The sequence below is a fragment of the Myxocyprinus asiaticus genome, chromosome 43, assembly GCF_019703515.2.
Source record: "Myxocyprinus asiaticus isolate MX2 ecotype Aquarium Trade chromosome 43, UBuf_Myxa_2, whole genome shotgun sequence".
Lineage (NCBI taxonomy): Eukaryota > Metazoa > Chordata > Actinopteri > Cypriniformes > Catostomidae > Myxocyprinus > Myxocyprinus asiaticus.
In genome coordinates this window covers 33,120,333-33,140,840 of record NC_059386.1, presented here as the reverse complement: position 1 = coordinate 33,140,840, position 20,508 = coordinate 33,120,333, and the positions used below count along the sequence as shown (strand labels likewise).

Genomic DNA, 20,508 nt, shown 5'->3' with positions numbered 1-20,508 from the left:
ACCTGCAGTTTTATGTTTAAACCGCTAGAGGGCCAAAAGTTACATAGTATAGCTTTAAAACAATGTCCAAAGTAGTCTAATGGTAAACTTGTCATGTCCATTGAAAAAAAAAACGTATCAATAAATCACGAATTATTTAAAAATAATACTTTTTCTGTTTTACATACTTTGCATCGTTTTTTAATCCAAGCAAATAATGAGGCTTTCTCTTTTTAGTTGAACATAAGTGTTTGCTTATGCTCAGATATTTTCTTACCAAAATACACACGGTATAGAAAAATCTCTACCAGTTGAAACTTTATACCGTTGCAACGATATACATTATATCGCCATCCCGCCCAGCCCAATTTCCTATTAAGATACAATATTTCACAGATATACAGTCCTATACATAACTGAGCTTGATAATCAAGGGATGCAAACCAAATTTATTTTCAGTATCCAGAAAACAGCAAGGCAGAGAAGGAAAACAGTTTTGGGTGAAAAGGGCACGAACGGTGAACAGGCTTATGTTAAATCCATGAATGAAAACCAAATAAATTTATCACCGTGATTTTCGAGAACATTCTGAAAAGTGTTGACATAAATCTTGACATAAGTCTCTTTCTAAGGCCACATCCACACTAACTCATAAAGTTCAGTTTCATTAACAGTTCCTGAACGTCAACATGTGATGCTTGCAAATGATCAAGGAAAAGAGCCAATAAAAAAGTAATGAAAAAGATTAAGCAGGGAAGGAAATGAATTGTGCACTGATGTTGTCTGGAGGGGGCGGTGCTCTTAACTGATCGTTGATTTTCAATGGAACTGCACTGCATCAATCTCATTTTCATTAAGTGCAGGTTAATGATTAAACAACTCTTTTCCAGACAGAACATTTGACACCTGCTACCCACCCACACACAATGATAACAAAACTTTACCGGGCTGCAATACAAGCAAATATACTGAAGATAGATCAGCTGACTTAGAGAATTAATGGAGAGACAAACTGTGTGCATCTATTGGCAATTTTACAACAGCTTTGAATGTGGCACACCCAACCAGAATTTAGAACTATGCATCTTAGAATATGAGTTTTGATTGATATAAATTCCAAATTTTGGTATTGTGACAACCCTAGAAGACACCAATATATATATATATAAAAAAAGAAATCCCATGAACATTGTGCGAACGTTTGCACTTACCCACGTCGTGAATGAAGCGTTCAATCTTAGACTGCATGCCCCAGTAACGGAACTCCACTTTGCACAACTTGTAAGCACACATGACGGGCATTGTGCCTGGGTTGTTGTTGATTTCCGTGATCCAGTCGTCGGACAGGGGGCCACGTTGGGTTTTCGCCGACTTGTAGAGTTTAGGGTCCTCCTCGGCCAGGTACTCATGAGGGGCAATGAAATCTTTCACAATGTCAATGGGATCTGGGAATGAAATGTGCTCCCATTAGTGATCACAGCTTTGGGGGAACAAGGCACAAATGGTGAACGGGTTGATAATGAATCCATTAATGGAAAACATAAGAATTTGTCACTGAGATTTTCTATAATCTTCTGAATAACGAAAATAATAAACTTGATTTGTTCAAGGCAGTAAAACCTGATTTATCATAGAAAATTTGCATCATAAAGGCCTCTCTTCTTTAGGGTTGGGAATCAAGAACCGGTTGTTTCAGTTTTTTTATTCTGCACCAGAATGATGGTTGGTTGTGTTAACAATTAATGAACATCTGCATTTCTTTACCATCATGGACTAGGGCTGGGCAATATATAAATGATTCACGATATAATTGCGATGACCCTGTTGGCGATATAAAATTTTGTTTTTTGCACATCCCATTCACAAAAACGTTTGTACAAATAAATAAATTAGATAAATTAAAGTAGTTAAAATTATCGATTTTATTACCATGTATTGTTGTACACTCAAAAAATATTTTAGCATATTTTTAAGAATTACACGTTTCAATTTCATAACAAAATTCCATCAAATTGAATAGTGTATTGAATGTTTAACAAAATTAAATTAATAAAACTTAAAATATGCTTTTTTTATTCTATTAAAGATTACTCAATTCAATTTGATGAAATTAAATATTTTTGTGTATACTGGTGCATATAAATTAAAATGATTAAATATCATTCTTCCATGAATCTACTTGGCTACAATGGCTGTTTGATTGAAATTATGGTTCCTCTGATTAAAACAAAACACCTTTAAGCCATTTTTTAAGAGCAAATATTTAATTTTTAAGATATATTTTTTGAAGCCTTGTTGTGGTCAGAACACCATACCATTCAGCAGCAAACAATTCTTTTTTTTATTAAAAAAAAATTTACTACAAATTTTTGTTTTTGTTTAGTGTCTTTGAGATATACATATATATATATATATATATACATATATATATATATATATATATATATATATATATATATATATATATATATTCGAAATATATTGTTAGGGCCGATTTTTCAAGGGTTGCTTTCTTAACAGCACTGAAAGAATTGTTAATGGAATTATTAAGGAACCATAATTGTAAAGTGGAATAAGAATCCAAAACATAATTGAAGAAGAGTCCTTATAGTTTCCAACGTGACTCTTCTTGGTTTATTCACTTTACTGCTGTGGAAAAACCAAATTGTTCATAACTTTTATCTTTCCAGCTGCACACTTTGCAGGTCTCTAAAGATTCACAGTTGCTGGTGTTAGGTTGTATCCTGCTTGCAGACAGGCTTGTCAGCAGCAGACGGCCTCTAGGTGTCTCTGCAGCACGCTAATACAGGTACATGATCCAGCCTGGAATGGAGTTATGTAACAGCACTGACAGGGCGCTTCCCCCGCAGTGCTTGCGTCTGTCTACGTTCAGCACAGACAGCCACCAATACCTGTCCCAGAGTGCAGCAGAGCTTTCGCGCAGCAGCACGCTACCCAACAGCAGCGTGGTAATATGTCAATGAGGTAACAGTTTGTCTGCATTTAAACCACAGAGGCATGACTCAAGAGCTCCTCCTGCTTATATTGCTTGAAAGTTGAGTGCATGAGTGTCTGTCAGAGCTACACAAACCAAGAGTTTCTGAAACAAGAAGAGCTCAAGTGTGCAACAATGTCTCATACTAGATGCTGACTTTTTAATACAGTGGTTATAAAGTGGTTTGCTTTAGGACTCAGATTTTACACTAGAGATCAAGTGACAAAAAACAGTACTAGAATTATTTATCATATAAAAGAACAAACTCAAAAAAAGGCTTTGAGTGTTAAGTTTCAAAAATCTTTGAATGGTTTAATTCTCTTGGTAGCCGAATTTATCCTTGCTCCAAGTGAACCCAAATTTAATATAGTTTGAGTCACATTTTCTTTCAACAAACAATTTTGTTAATTTGTTCAAGGATGAGAGCATGTCACACAACCTGTCGATGTTGGCATCTGCTTATCAAGTGAAAAAATACTCAGTTTGATTAGATGCACTGCCATTGGAGTCAACAAAAAGATAAGGAAAGATTTTGTCTTCCATTTTTAAATACACATAATCCTTCAATTGCAACTTGCATGCAGAATAAAAATGAGGAAAGGCGCAACCGTACCTATGTCACGTTGTCTCTTCTCGTTAGAGGACATGTTGAAGACGTCATTATAGGTACCCGTGTCCGGCTTGTAGAACGTCTCAATATCGATGGAAAACTTTTCGACAAAGGGACATGTGTAGCTGCAGAACAGAAAAGTAGAGATTAAAATCACTGATGTAATTTCATTACATCAGTGTCATGATGTAGTCTACACGTATCCTAAACCTTTCATTTGGTAACAAATACACATGCAGTGCTTGCAACTGCAACACCCCACTTATGTGTTCGCAACCCCATTTACTTCTGTAATCTGACATTTTCAAGAATAAATGTAGGTCAAGACATGATTTTATCCATCAGGAATCAATTGGATCATGCAAGTTAAAAGAACATGTTGACTTTAAAACCAGAGTGATGATGCTTGAATGTTAAAAGCTGTTATTGATATTTATCGGTGGACTCTTGAAAGAGAGCCAGGTTGTGTTGTATCATTAAAAGATAAGGCACTGACCGTGTGCGGGTGTATGGGTAGGCGTTCCAGGATTCCTCCTCCACACGAAGAGCAGCTTTCGGCAAGATGGAACGGAACCAGCTGGGAATGTGTTGGCCGATGTGGTATACCTTATGTGTGTACTGACCAGAGCCACCTGGCCCGTCAGTATAGGGTCGGTTCTCCAGGATTTCCACCCCGCTGCCCTCGCCTTCGCTCTCTTCACGACTCTTTTTCTGCAAAGAGGAAAAGGTCAGGGGTTAAAGTCAGCAAACTTTCGAAGTGCTTCTAAAGAGTCACGCCACCAATTAGAAAATACATTGTTACTTAGAATCCTAATCATACTAAACAACTATGGAAAGCTAAAATTGTACACAGTACTGATCAATCAGCATTCAAGACTGGAATTTTCATTATAAGTCTTAAAATATTTCAGGACATACATTTTTGATATTTATACTTGAACTAATTACAACGCCATTACTGTTATTCTACAGACTTTGTTTAGGGTTTTCCAATTATCAGTTGTAACTCTTCCTAGAGCTTTCAAGCTACATCCACCAAACTTGGCACAGACATTCAGACTGTTCTGTCTCACATTGCTATATTTTCTAACTGATTGGAAAAAACTACTTTTGCACAGCGGACTATCAAATATCTGAAAAATCCAATAGACTTACATTGACAGAATGTTCAAACAAGCCAATGGAATGCTTGTTAATTCAAACTCCAACATCAATCCATCCATCCATTCATAGTATCTGTCTATCTATCTACACATAGTATCTATCTATCCATCCATCCATCCATAGTATCTATCTGTTTGTCTGTCCGTACGTCCATCCGTCCATCCATCCTTAGTATCCATCCATCCATCCATCTATCCGTCCATCCATCCATAGTATATATCTATCCATCCATCCAGCCATCGTATCTATCTATATCTATCCATCCATCCATCCACAATTGAATTTAGAAATTTACATACACCTTCGCCAAATACATTTAAACTCAGTTTTCACAAGTCCTGACATTTATTCATCGAAGAAAACATTCCCTGTCTTAGGTCAGTTAGGATTACTACTTTATTTTAAGAATGTGAAATGTCAGAATAGTAGTAGAGAGAATTATTTATTTCAGCTTTAATTTCTTTCATCACATTTCCCAATTTGTTAGTATTTGGTTGCATTGCCTTTAAATTGTTTAACTTGGGTCAAATGTTTTGGGTAGCCTTCCACAAGCTTCTCACAATTTGATGGAATTTTGGCCCATTCCTCCAGACTGAACTGGTGTATCGGAGTCAGGTTTGTAGGCTTCCTTGCTCGCACACGCTTTTTCAGTTCTGCCCACAAATTTTCTATCGGACTGAGGTCAGGGCTTTGTGATGGCCACTCCAATACCTTGACTTTGTTGTCCTTAAGCCATTTTGCCACAACTTTGGAGGTATGCTTGGAGTCATTGTCCATTTAGAAGACCCATTTGCGACCGAGCTTTAACTTCATGGCTGATGTCTTGAGATGTTGCTTCAATATATCCACATAATTTTCCTTCCTCATGATGCCATTTATTTTATGAAGTGCACCAGTCCCTCCTGCAGCAAAGTACCCCCACAACATGATGCTGCCACCCCCATGCTTCACGGTTGGGATGGTGTTCTTCAGCTTGCAAGCCTCACCCTTTTTCCTCCAAACATAACAATGGTCATTGTGGCCAAACAGTTACATTTTAGTCTCATCAGACCAGAGGAAATCTCTCCAAAAGTAATCTTTGTCCCCATGTACACTTGCAAACTGTAGTCTGGCTTTTTATGGCAGTTTTGGAGCAGTGGCTTCTTCCATGCTGAGCAGCCTTTCAGGTTATTTTGATATAGGACTCATTTTACTGTGGATATAGATACTTGTCTACCTGCTTCTTCCAGTATCTTCACAAGGTCCTTTACTATTGTTCTGGGATTGATTTGCACTTTTCGCCCCAAACTACGTTCATCTCTAGGAGACAGAATGCATCTCCTTCCTGAGCGGTATGATGGCTGCATGGTCCCATGGTGTTTATACTTGCGTACTATTGTTTGTACAGATGAACGTGGTACCTTCAGGCATTTCGAAATTGCTCCCAAGGATGAACCAGACTTGTGGAGGTCCACAATTTTGTTTCTGAGGTCTTGGCTGATTTCTTTTGATTTTCCCATGATGTCAAGCAAAGAGGCACTGAGTTTGAAGGTAGGCCTTAAAATACATCCACAGGTCCACCTCCAATTGACTCCAATTAGCCTATCAGAAGCTAATTGGCTAATTGCCAAAGGCTTGACATAATTTCTGCTTAAAGGCACAGTTAACTTAGTGTATGTAAAGTTCTGACCCACTAGAATTGTGATATAGTCAATTAAAGTGAAACAATCTGTCTGTAAATAATTGTTGGAAAAATTACTTGTGTCATGCACAAAGTAGATGTCCTAAAAGACTTGCCAAAACAATAGTTTGCTAATATGAAATCTGTGGAGTGGTTAAAAAATGAGGATCTATCTATCTGTCCATCTGTCTGTCCATCCATAGTATCTATCCATCTATCCATCCATCCATCCATCCATCAGTCCGTCAATATCTAGTTGAAATTGATGTACATGTTGTTGTGTAATTGTTGTATGTCCTCTGTGGTTAAATAAGACGAATTACAGGAAATTAAAGTTGGCATGCTCTGGTGCAGATGGCCACATAGATCCCATTGGCCATGTCACTGCATTAGTGAGATGATAGCCGCAAGATTAAAAGCCAAAAGTGCTTACTTAAGGCCTTCATTAAGGGGAAGTTTGTGCCAGAGAGAGAGAGAGAGAGAGAGAGAGAGAGTAGAAAGTTACACCATTTTCGTTTACTCATCAAAGGGGTCTCATTACATGCCACCACAAGCATTAATAGTTGACAGTTCTGAGATATGGACTACATGGCAACTACAATTCTGTGCAAGCTGCTAGCATTTTTATGAAGAGAGACCCGACAAAAAGATGAGGTAGACCTTTTTTTTAAAATTATTATTAGTGACGATTTCTAAGGAGAAAGAATCACTAAAACTATTGATCGTAGTAAGTTTTAAACTTGTCTGATACAGTTTGTGCAATGGTTCACAGCTACATGTGCTAAGCGTGAAGAAACCGCGCAATCACGTTGTGGTGTTATGTAGAAGAGGTGAGCTGTCAACAGCCGGCGATGATAGGAGGACAGACAGACAAATAGCAGATGAGAAAGAGAACGGGCGGCAGAGACAGTGCAGTATCTGTTATTGCTCACCGTCCCAGCGTGCAGCCACCTGCACTTCATGATAGTGCTGACAGATGACATCAGGCCCCGCACCCGCTACAATCAATTGCTAACACACACACTCCATAGCCCAGTGGTTCTCAACCTGTTGTGCTTAAGGACCCAGATTTTACATTGGACACCAAATGGCGACCCAACACAGTACCAAAATTGTTACCTTTACAAAAGCAAACAAAAATTGCCTTTTTTTAAAAGATAACACTGAAATTAATGTTGCCATGACCTGCATAGGTCCAACAATATGTAAAATTAACATAAAAATGTAATATTTTGCATGCAGAAGTGTGATTTATCAGACCAACACATGGTTGTTAATGGTTTTCAAGGATATGCCTAATTAAGCTTCAATAAAATGTGAATGTGTCATGTGAAAACGCGGCAAAATGCAGTTGAATCTGAAATAGCCTTTTACGCAAAAAATAATACAAACTGGGAGCGTTTTCTTGTCAAGCTCTAAAAATGTCACCCCCCCCCCCCAAAAAAAAACAACAAAAAAAACACAAAAGTAATTCATGCAACTCACGTGCAATGTCTTCTGCTTTGTTTGAGGAAAAGACTGAAATTTAACCCTTTTTAACTGAAAATCAAAGTCATATGGATAACAAAAATGGTGCATCACTTCAATGGTGTCATTTTAAAGTTTGATAGCAGTCCCCCAATTACTTAGAATAAATGGAAAGGAGAAACTATGATGTTTGTTGAAAAAAAATTCACCTTTTGTATTTCACATATGAAAGAAAATCATACACTAAAAAAAATGCTGTATTTTCGTATTTTTGCCTAATCCTGTAAGAATATTGAAACGTCTTTAAAACATACAAAAATACTTGATAAGAAGAATGACAAGATATGAAATCTATCACAATTTAGTATGCTTAAAACAAGTAAAAAAACAATTTGCCAATGAGGTGAGAAAAAGAAACTTCACTTTTTGAATCAAGTTTTTTTTTTCTTACCCCAACAAATTTTTTTTCTTGTTATAAGCATAAAATGTTACAAATTGTTTTTTTGGGATTTCTTTAAAAATGAGACAAAATATCTTGTTTAAAGAATGTTTAGATATTTTACTGAAAAAAGTATGGGTTTAAAGCAACATGATGGTGAGTAAATGATGACAGAATTCATTTTTGGGTGAACTATACCTTTAAGTAAAGCTACTATAACTAATACAAACTCATTCAAACTGTAAAACTGCAGACAAAATGAAACCATTTTACCTGACATGATTCCCTTGCACTCTAACCAAGTACACATTTGATGTGGATGACTTTAATTTGAATGAAAAATGAATATGCTTTATAAGGAGCTCTCAAGGAGATTTGTTGAATTTTTGCCACCCCAGATCTGCCCTCAAAATATTCGTCTATCTTGCCGAAGCTGCACTCGGCTGCACCCTTAATTTAGCATCTCCGCAGACAAATGGAAGTCAAACGTAGCCCTATATGGTCATGGATCATGTGAAAGGGGTTTAACCTCGGCACGACGCACCTCTGCTGCCCATCCGCGGATAACAGAAATCACGGGACTAAAGTTGCCCTGGCAACAGGCCTGCATCATCGTGACCTCTCTCTCTTACAGTGCAAACAAATGACTGCAGCGAGCGCCACGTTCCAGCTGATGTCACAGGTATCCATGGCAACCAGAGCTCAGCCGTGACGCTGCAGAAAGGGGGGGTCTGACCGAAGAGGGAGAGAGCAACATGTGATGTTGCTGTGACGGAAGACAGATCAGAAAGGAAGCTTCAGAAAATGACATTTTTGAGAACAATAAGAGTTTTTTTTTTTTTTTTTAGTTTTTAATGACCAATGACTGAGAATACCTGTTATTCATAACTTTTTTTTTTTAGAGAAACAGATATACTTACATATTTATTAGGGCTTTGATTCTAAAAATCCAAAGATCGATCTTTTAGTCTATGCACAACCTTCTACAATGCAAATAAATCACTCACATATTCAATCAAATGTCGTGCTATGCGACTAAAAATGTCTGTGATTAACCACTGGCTGGTGAAGGTTCAGATGATTATTGATGAAGAAGTTCAGCGCAGAGATCCTTTCATTGCATGTTGAGAGTAAAAGTTTGGTTTGACCTGTTCTGTGTAATGTGTCCAAAGACTAGATTTACTAAAATTTTTTTTTTTTTTAGTGACTGGTTAAGTGCTCATGGAAATATGTGTTTTTAGCCGTTTTTTGAAGACAGAAAGTGAGTCAGCTTCATGAATGGATTTGGGAAGGTCATTCCACCGTGGTATGATGAAGCCGAAAGTTTGGGAAAGTGTTTTGGTGCCTCTTTGTGATGGTACAACAAGGCGATGTTCCTTAGCCGACCGCAGGCTTCTAGTGGGTGCGTAGCTCTGCATAAATGATTTTAGGTATGCTGGAGCAGACCCAGTGACTGTTTTGTACGCCAGCATCAGAGCCTTGAACTTGACAAGTGCATCAACCGGCAGTCAGTGAAGAGAGACAAGGAGTGGTGTAACATGCGCTCTCTTTAGTTCATTAAAGACCAGACGTGCTGCTGCATTCTGGATCATTTGCAGGGGTCTAATTGCACATGCAGGGAGGCCTGCAATGAGAGTGTTACAGTAGTCCAGTCTAGTTATGACAAGTGACTGGACAAGAAGTGGAGTGGCATGTTCAGAGAGGAAGGGTCTTATCTTCCTGATATTGTAGAGTGTAAATCTACATGATCTTGCAGTCTTTGAGATGTGGTCTGTGAAATTTAGTTTGTTATCGATGGTTACCCCTAGATTTCTGACTGTTTTGGAAAGCATTACTGTAGTTGCACCCAGTTGCACGGTGATGTTGTGTTCAAGAGCAGGGTTGGCTGTAAAGACAAGGAGTTCAGTCTTGGCTGGTTTGAGTTGCAGGTGGTGTTCCTTCATCCAGGCTGAGATGTCTGCCAGGCAGGCAGAGATTCGAGCAGTCACTGGGCTTGAAAGACAAGTAGAGTTGTGTGTCATCAGCGTAACAGTGGTAAGAGAAACCATATGCCTGAATGATGGGTCCCAGTGATGTTGTGTATATAGAGAAGAGAAGTGGCCCATGCAATCCATTTGTCATTGAATAATGTCTCTTATAATACCTTTTCTGTTCTTTATAGTCAGTTGTTGATAAAAAAAAAAAAAACATAAACATTGAATTCTAATCATGCATAGCACGGATGTGGTAAAGAAGTCACACTCGTTAATATGCGCTCATTTATTGATGCTCTTTAGGGAACAGCTGGTTTTCTTAAAGAGACAGTACCAGTAAAAAGTACAAATTATGCATGTATACAATAAACATGTAACAAAATATATGTAATATATTATCATATTTATTGAAAGAACACATGGATCTGCTCATTTTCAAAAAGCTAAAAGTGACCAAAATTATGAAAAACTAATGAAATATAATTCGTAAAATGTACATTTTTGTAATGTACTTAGTTAGAAGGTCCCCTGTATAATTACATTACTTTCATATTAGGGCTGCAACTAATGATTATTTTGATAATTGATTAATCTAACAATTATTAGAATGATTATTTGACTATTCAGCGATTATTGCAACAATTAACCATCCTATTCTTATCAAGGGTAAAAATCCTATTCTTATCAAGGGTTTTTGTCTTGTTTTCTATTTAAAATTGTCTAAAAATCCTTAAAACAAAATACATTTACTTGAGAAGCAACATATAAGATATTTAGACTTGCTTTAAGAGAATGTATCTTAAATATAAGTGTATTTTTTCACTTGGTTATACTTCTGCGAGTGCTGTAAAGACAAAATATACTTTTATTCAAGATCTATTCTCTAAACGCAAGTCTAAATATCTTATTTGCTGCTTCTCAGGAGAATGCATCTTTTTTTTTTAGAGGATTTTTAGATATTTTAAAATATTTGTATTTTTCAACATTCTCAGATAACAATTTGTTCTTCTACAGTATAGCTGCTAAAGAAAATGTATGTTGTTTTAAAGGGGTTTTAGATATTTATATTGGAAAACAAGCCAAAACAAAAACAATCAAAAATGTATTTTGTTGCAATGTATAATGGGGTGAAGACTACCCTCTCTCACCTTTCTGTTCACTTCAATTCATCTTTAACTCACAAAAAACAAACTCTCTCTTATTAATAAAGCTGAGTATTGCCAATTTTCTTCATGATAAGAAACACACAGTGACATATATAAAAAAAACATGTTGTCGATAATCAGCCCTATTTCATATGTAAGCAAACTGGACATTATAACTGAAATATACCCACATGAATCAATATCGAACCTAAATTGAATCGAATTGAGAGCTTGCGAATTGGAATAGAGTCTGGAAATCTGTATCAATACCCAGCCTTATTGTAAATTGTACAAATTATGCATGTAAACAATAAACATGTCACAATATATATATATATATATATATATATGCAATACAGTGGTGGCCAAAGATATTGGCACCCTTGGTAAATATGAGCAAAGAAGGCTGTGAGAAAAAATCTGCATGGTTTATCCTTTTGCTCTTTCATTCAAAAACAATTCACAAAAATCTGTCCTTTAATTAAAGTGAAACAATTGAAACAGGGGAAATATCTCATTATTAAATAAATATTTTTCTCCAAAACGCATTGGCCATAATTATTGGCGCTCTTTTATTCAATACTTTTTGCAACCTCCCTTTGCCAAGATAACAGCTCTGAGTCTTCTCTTATGATGCCTAATGAGGTTGGAGAACACATGACAAGGGATCTGAGACCATTCCTCCATACAGAATCTCTCCAGATCCTTCAAATTCAGAGGTCCATGTTGGTGGACTCTCCTCTTCAGTTCACCCCACATATTTTCTATGGGGTTCAGGTCAGGGGAATGGGATGGCCATGGCAGAACCTTGATTTTATGGTCAGTGAACCATTTTTTGTGTTGATTTTGATGTTTGTTTTGGATCATTGTCCTGCTGGAAGATACAACCAGGGCCCATTTTAAGCTTTCTGGCAGAGGCAGTCAGGTTTTGATTTTTCATCTGTTGGTATTTGACAGAGTCCATGATGCCATGTATCCGAACAGGATGTCCAGGACCTCTGGCAGAAAAACAGCCCCACAACATTAAAGATCCAGCACCACATTTAACCGTGGGCATTGGGTATTTCTTCATCTCTGTGTACGCCAAACCCATCCCTGGTGTTTGCTGCCAAAAAATCCCTTTTTATGTTTCATCTGACCATAGAACCCGGTCGCATTTGAAGTTCCAGTAGTGTCTGGAAAACTGAAGATGCTTGAGTTTGTTGTTGGATGAGAGCAGAGGCTTTTTTTCTTGAAATAAACCTGTAATGATGTAGGTGATGGCTGATATTTTTTTTTTTTTTTTTTGACTTTCTGACCCCAAGACCCAACTAATTTCTGCAATTCTCCAGCTGTGATCCTTGGAGATTCTTTGGCCACTTGAACTATCCTCCTTCCAGGCCGCTTCTTAAGATCTCCAGTTGATTGGAACTTGTTAATTATTGCCCTGATGGTGGAAATGGGCATTTTCAATGCTTTGGCTATTTTCTTTTAGCCACTTTGCATTTTGTGAAGCTCGACAGCCTTTTGCCACACATCAGAACTATAGTCTTTAGTCTAACCCACTGTGATTGATGATTAAGGGAATTTGGCCTGTGTGTTACCTCATATTTATACCCCTGTGAAACAGGAAGTCATGGCTGAACAATTTCATGTTCCTAGTCACCCAGGTGCACTAAAAAATGTAAAATATGAGTGGGAATATATTTCAGATAATATTTTACTTAAGAATTTCTAGGGGTGCCAATAATTGTGGCCAACGTGTTTTGGAGAAAAATATTTATTTATTAATGAGATATTTCATTTAAATTGTTTTACTTTAATTAAAGGACAGATTTTTGTGAATTCTTTTAATGAAAGAGCAAAAGGATAAACAATTATCTTTTTTTCACAGCCTTCTTTGCTCATATTTAACAAGGGTGCCAATATTTTTGGCCACCACTTTATTAAAGGAATAAATGGAATTTGTACATTTTCAAAAAGCTAAAATGTGACAATCATTATTTTTCATATATAATGTACCAAGTTAGAAGGTCCCTTGTATAATTAACAGGATCAGCTTAGAGATCTTTTTTTTTTTTTTTTATACGTTAGCAAAATTGACATTATAACCAAAACATATCTAGCTTAATCAGAAGTGAAATTGGAATCAAATTGTTTCGAATCGGAATCAAATCAGGAGATCAGTATCAATACCCAACCCTAATGTTTATTAATTAAAATACCATTTATTAAAACTAAACTTATTACCTTTAATGACAATGGCATTTTTTAAAGACCCCATTAAATGGCTTGACAATTACTGATTGTTATAAGTTCAGGTGGGACACAACAGTTTCATTCTAGAGAACATTTAACTGCATTTTAAGTGTTTATATCTACTAAAAAGGGAATTTTGTCAACATTAAAAAAGTTCATTAGCATACATGACCTCAAAGTAAACACGGATTAAAAGTTCCAAAACTCAAATCTTATGGGAACCATTTATCACATTACCATTTATTAAAAAACACTATTTATCACAAGTAATGTGTATATATACATAACTATATGTTGTCATGTAAACTTGGATCAGTAAGTGAGTCAGATATTAAAATAGCTTTGAAATATGTATTCTTTGAACTGTGTGACATTTCGGTTTTCTATTGGTCACACATCTTCAAATTTGCAGGTCAGAGCTTTCCAAACTTGAACTTTCACATGCAGCCCAATGCAAAAATGTTTTGCACATTCTCCTGCGTTCGGATGTGTTTGAATGGGGGTGAATGGAGAGTAGAGTGTAGTGTGACCACGGCTTTACTTATTTAAACCAATAAATAATGAGTTTAAGTTTTTCGTCACATTTCATTCTGACTGCAAACTCACAAATTGGGCAAATTCTTGTTTCTTTTGCTGTGGCGCAGTAGACTGAGTAGTGGCACAGCGCCACTAAAAAATAACACTGAAGGAAATGCTGCATATCATACATATACAAACCATCTCACACCATCAGCAATGGCACTGGTTGGTGTTTATTTTTCCACCAGCACTGAACATCTGTTCACATTTTCTGACCACAGTTATGTTGCATAACATAAGGCTAATAGAGAACGGCTCACGCTGTAATCAGGAGGAAATCAGGACACGAACACACACACACACGCAGTTTAATACTACACCAGTGAGGTCACTTCGCCAGTGTACGAGTGTGCCGAACCGTGTGCATGCCCTCTGCGCGCTCATTAGATGAACCCTGTGTTGGCATGTCAACAGATGGTGCATATTAACAACAGGGCTATGAAAAATCACAAATATACAGCCAAAAACTGGCTTCAACAAGGACAATGAAGCAAATGTTCTCTTTAGATTCCCCAAAATGAAAATTCTGTTACCTTCTCGCCCTCATGTCATATGCTACTATTTTTAAAGGTATATTAAGGGTTCAAAACAAGTTAAGCTCAATCAACAGCATTTGTGGCATAATGTTGATTACCACAGAAAAAAAAAACTGGACTCGTCCCTTGTTTCTTAAAAAAAATATAAGAAAAAATAACAGAAAGGCACTTACAATGGAAGTGAATGGTACACAAATGCTAAAATACATACAGTTTCAAAATTATAGCTATAAGATGTAAACATTATATGTGTTAAAATGATTTTAGAGTAATTAAATTATTTACTAACCTCATCTGTGGCAACAAAAATTATTGGATAATAATATTAGATATAACTTTATACAAGTAAGTTTAGTAAGCATTTTATCATACTACAATCATGTTAATGCATATAATGTTTAGGTTCTGTGGCTATACTTTTGAAACAGTGTGTATTTTAATATTTATGGACTGGCCCCATTCACTTCCATCGTAAATGCCACACTGTAACCGTGATTATTGCAAGTTGAAATTGAGCTTAACTTGTATTGAACCAACCTACTGAACTTGACAGACCTAGACACTATGAAGTGCTATTGTATGAAAAAGAGCTGCACAAAAAATTTCCAAATTCCACTGAAAAAACAGCAACAAAAAACAGGTTTGGAACAACATGCACACACAACATTTGTTGCTCGTTTTCAAGGCAAACTTTGAATTTGTGCACCAAGCTAAACAATTCAACCATCAGTCATATGGACGTTACTTCACACTTTTGATGACTCACACTCTCTGCTAATTAGACTCGCGTTCCCAAAGGACTTCAAGTCTTTTTGTCAACACTGCTTATGCCAAACTCTTGTGCCCACTGATTTGGCACAAGTGTTTAAATTTAGCATGCCTGTTGCAAGTGGACATTAACGTCCTGGATGTCTATAGGGGCCGATCTCTTAATAACCCACTGACAACAACATAGAGAGACAGCTGCATTGAAAGAACGCTAATTAACCTTATAAGACCATTCAGAGAAAGCTGTGCTTGTGGGTGTAAACCCTCATGCTTAAAGGGACAGTTCGCCCGTAAATGAAGCATATGTCACCAAAAACAAAAATCCAACATTATGCCTTCATGAAGACTTTTATGAAATCTATATGGAAAACGAATAGAAAAATACTTGCGGAAAAAAGACGGCAAAAAGTGAGCGGGCACAGTTGCCGTTAGCATGCTTCTCAGCTAACACCAATAGGGTTGTCACAATACCAAAATTTCAGTAGTCAGTACCGATAACAGTAAAATTCCACAATTCTCGATACCAATTTCGATACCACAACAAAATGGATAACATACTATTTAACATACTTTTTTTTAGCCTATTTAAAAAGTTAAAGATCAATGTATATAATAAATTAAAACATCTGCATGTTTCCTTCAAGTTTTTTTTTTTTTTTTTTTTTTTTAAGCAGGGCCCTATGAAATGTTTTATTTTTCCCCAAAACTTGTTTTCCATTTTAATTTTTCTGAATTCCATGTTTTGAAGTTTAATTCAACTTCAGCATCAAAATGGTGTTTAATCAAATTAATTCATAAAACTTTAATAAAATGAAGATAGAACAATTGCTTTTTAAAATACCATTTAATCAAATAAAGTGCTTCTGTAAAGATCCTTACAGCATAATCTAAAAAAACAACAACATTGGTCTTATTTTTTGTCAAATAAAGTGCTGCACAACAGAGCATCACAGTATAAATGAAAACATTTATAACAAATTTTATTCAGTACAACAGCTTTCTTGCTTGTGAGATATTGCTTAAACTTTATTATTAGTGCCTGACCGATATATCGGCCGATATTAGCCTTTCACCGATATATACCGGTATCGCCGTATATTTTACCGATATGTGGCGATATGAAAACTTTTTTCAGAACATATAATGCAGAAAACAATGCTTTAGAATTGGTGTCATAGCATAGTTTGTCCAGCAGAGTATGCTCCGACTCCATTGTTTACAGAGCTGACTCTGAGCTGACGGTGGTTCTGCAGACAAACGGTTAAACGGTACGGATTTGAGGAGATCTCTCTCGTTAAATTGTTAACTAGTTTATGAAATACATACTGGAAAGTTAATAAACAATGACCCCATCATTTTCCCTTTTCAATATAACTAATATAACGTTAACCCCATGTCACTCATGTTTATCACATCTGTTTGCTGTTAGTCAGCTATAGTTTGTCAGTGCAGTCAGTAATGTAGCAGATTGAAAGGTAAACATCAGAGCATCTCTTTGCAGCTCAGCAGACAACGGTGCGGTGGTGGATTGTGTCTGTTGAGTGTTGATTTCACATTTCGCTGTTACCTAGTTGGTGACACACAATGCTGGAACGTAAATAAAGTCCATCCTTTACTCTCTGTGGTAACAAGCTTACAGCTAACTAGCTAATCACGTAGCTACTTTCATTGCTTGTCAGCGTGTAAACATGTATTCATCAAACTGTTTTATTCAGGATTCACAGTTTGGTACCCCCTTCAACCGAACAATTCCAGTCGTTGCATTTATAAAATGTAATATTTAAAAGTCTGGTTTTCCAGACATTAAAATAGGATGATAAAAGTAGATTTAATAAATAATATATTTGCCCTGTGTAAATAATAATATATAGGAACTGTATTTAAATAAATAAGGGGTGATAAATACTAATACAACAGGCTGGAAAAATAGACATTTATTCATTTTAATATATTATATATATTGTGTTGAAACTTGACACCGGGTGAAACACCCTAAAATCTGCACTGTTAGATTGGTTTCATGCTGAAGAGCCGCTTACAAATATGTTTATTTCTCTCTCTCTCTCGTAAATGCTCTTGAGTGTAAATGCCAACATCATCATATATGTCGAAAGGACTGATGCCTGTCAACCAAAACATGAGCTCATTGATGTCATTTAATGAGTCTTCTTTGTTATTCCAGCAGTTATTCCTGGTCGGAGGCTGCCGTATACGGGGGTCATCAGAAAATGGTTCGAGTACCAAGGCTGAGAAAGAATGTTATATATAACATTGCTAACACTGTTCTACATTACAGAGAAATACTAAACCGTAATAATGAGCCTTTAAAACATACATTTTACAAGCGCACACACAAAGCGAGCCGCAGCGACACCGGCAAAAGCGGTAATGATCCTGAATGTGTTGGTAAAACCAGCAAGGAGACTGTCTGAACATTTTGTTAATTTATAGAGAGAAATGCACATTAGTGTTGTGCCAACAGACGATGATCTCGGGGATTGACGATGGTCAGAGTGATCGCCAATAGCTGATGTCTTTGACGATGTCAAGACGATATTTGCTCATTCTTGATATCAAGAATGTACTTCTTACTAGTAAAAATATTATTTTCGATATCAACAATTACAATGTTACTAGTAAAAATATAAATTCCTGATATCAAGAAATTCATTTTCACTAGTTAAAATTCTAATTCTTGATATCTGTAAATGTATTTCAACATGTTACATTTGGTATTCCTGATATCTAAAAATACTTTCTTACTAGTAACAATTACAGATATCAGAAATTAAATTTGTCACTAGTGAATACTGAATACCTGATATCAAACATTTGCATTTTTACTAGTAGGAATTCAATTGTTGATATAAAATTGGGCATTTCCACAGGTAGAAATTAAAATATATTTTTTACAAGTAAGAAAAGAATTGTTGATATGTGAAATTGGACTTTCAACTAAGAAGAAACTTGTGTTTTGAATAGGAGTGAATGACATATCGGTGTGAAACGTTACTAGTGAAAATTCAATTTTAGACATAAAAAATTATGGTTCTTACTAGTTGAAATTCCATTTTTAATATCAAGAATGTGATTTCTGCGAGTGATGACGTCATTTTTTTACATCAAGAATTCACATTTTTACTAGTGGAAATGTAATTATTGATATCAACAAATGGCATTTCCACTAGTGAAAATTACATTCTTGATATCAAGAATTAGAATTTTAACTAGTGAAAACTGAATAGTTGTTATCAACAATTCATATTCTGCAAATGAATAAAAGTTAAAACGGCTTGCCATAAACCTACACAATATTAGGCAGGTGGTTTTAATGTTGTGGCTGATCGGTGTAGGTTAACAACACGGAGACTGATATAAAAGCCGGTAATATTTCCAGTAAGACTGTACAGTGTGATTGTAAGTACACTTTGTTCATCATGCATGTTTACACCGGCTTAATCAAACAATAACTATGTTCTGTTTAAATTGTGTAAGTAATGAAGCACTTAGCTACATTTTCTGAGATGTCAACAGAAATGTACGTGTTTATAATATGTGTATATGTACGCGTTTATAATAAAGTGTTAGAACATGCGTGACAGTTATGGGCGCTTTATATCAAATCATATAATGGATAGGCTATAAATGGGAGAATCATCCACATCTCCTAAAAATTATGATTCAGATAGATCGCTAATTATTTCTTTGCTCTGTGACGTGTTTCAAATGTACTGCATTTATAGCCAACATTTAGGAAGTGAAGCGATCATTTTGACCAACAGCGATATTATTTCATTTTGCTGCTCTGCTGAGCATGTACCGCTAGAGGGTGCCGCGTGCTCACAGCACTGACTGATGTAATTATTTTAAACTGAGCTTTTTGCTTCTTGCATTTCGACTATACTAAAATTTGGTCAAAACCAGGTATCTTAGAAGGCAGCATAAAGTTGCTGCCTTCCTTTTGGAAATGCTTTCCTGTGCGGGGCCTTAAAATGCTGTCTAGATAAGCAGCTCACTAAGTTTTGGAACGGAGCTATTCTCTATGCCTTATAAACCAATACCATAACCAAAACAGCAATAGAAATCCCAGGTCATATTTCACGATGGATGTTTTAGGAAGACTCAACTCTTCCACTACTAGAAACCCTCACAACATCTACATTAGCACACCGCAGACATTGATTTCTGGCAGCTGACGATCATCAGCATCTCGTTGGTGGTTTTGGCATCAGCACAACACGAAAGGTGTTTCCTGCCTCAGCAGCACCCCAAAGCTCTCCGACATCCTTTCTCAGTGGACCACGGGCCAGATTTACTGAAATATTTAGAGCATGTGAAACTGTTGTGCTCAATCAAATATAGCACCTCGGATTGGCTGAGGTACAAAACGTGCTTGAGTCATCAAGGTTTTTCCGTAAAATCGCACGTGTGCATTATACTTGAATGATTCAAATGTGCACTCAGCTTTCAGCACATTTCAAAAAGGAAACGCAGAGCAAGTCAGCTGTGAGTCACACACTACGCCAGGGGTTGGCAACCTTTTTGACATGGAGTGCCATTTTTTAATTTCCTGGTCAATGGCTGTGCCAACAACCCCCCCCACCACCCCACCCCCCAAAATACATGCGCATGTATGTGCTTTTCAGAAGTTTGAATCCACTTGTGAATATGTTTCTATTTTGCATTTTTCTACATTAATCGTTTATATTACATTACAAATTATATTATCAGCATAACAGTTCGAGTGAAAGCCTGATGATTATGATATAATCATGATCCTGCATGTGAATTTTCACAGAGCATCTTAAGTGCTTTAATGAAAGGAAACCTGTCTTTTTGTACAAAATGAGTTTAGAGAGTTAATGTCACAAATTTGCTTATTTGATTACTGATCACGAAATTGTGTGGAATCTTAATTATTTCTTATATTATGTCATACGTTTTTCAAAATCACA

At 36.3% G+C, this 20,508-nt stretch overlaps 1 protein-coding gene across 10 annotated transcripts in view; it reads right to left on the bottom strand.

The window, feature by feature from the left end:
- The window catches only part of LOC127433694 (membrane-associated phosphatidylinositol transfer protein 2-like), a 694,725-nt gene that overhangs the window by 638,898 nt on the left and 35,319 nt on the right, over positions 1-20,508 (bottom strand). For 9 of the 10 annotated variants that reach the window (XR_007895915.1, XM_051685798.1, XM_051685797.1 and 6 more), the window contains 3 exons: positions 4,081-4,295; positions 3,588-3,709; positions 1,191-1,424 (listed from right to left, as the gene is read on the bottom strand). Coding sequence is in view for 8 of the 10 variants with exons in the window: in XM_051685798.1 (XP_051541758.1) it covers positions 1,191-1,424; positions 3,588-3,709; positions 4,081-4,295 (571 nt within the window). In the remaining 2 variants the exon portion in view is untranslated. Of the gene's footprint in view, positions 1-1,190; positions 1,425-3,587; positions 3,710-4,080; positions 4,296-20,508 lie in introns of those variants that run through there. The other variant, XM_051685806.1, reaches the window with a different exon arrangement.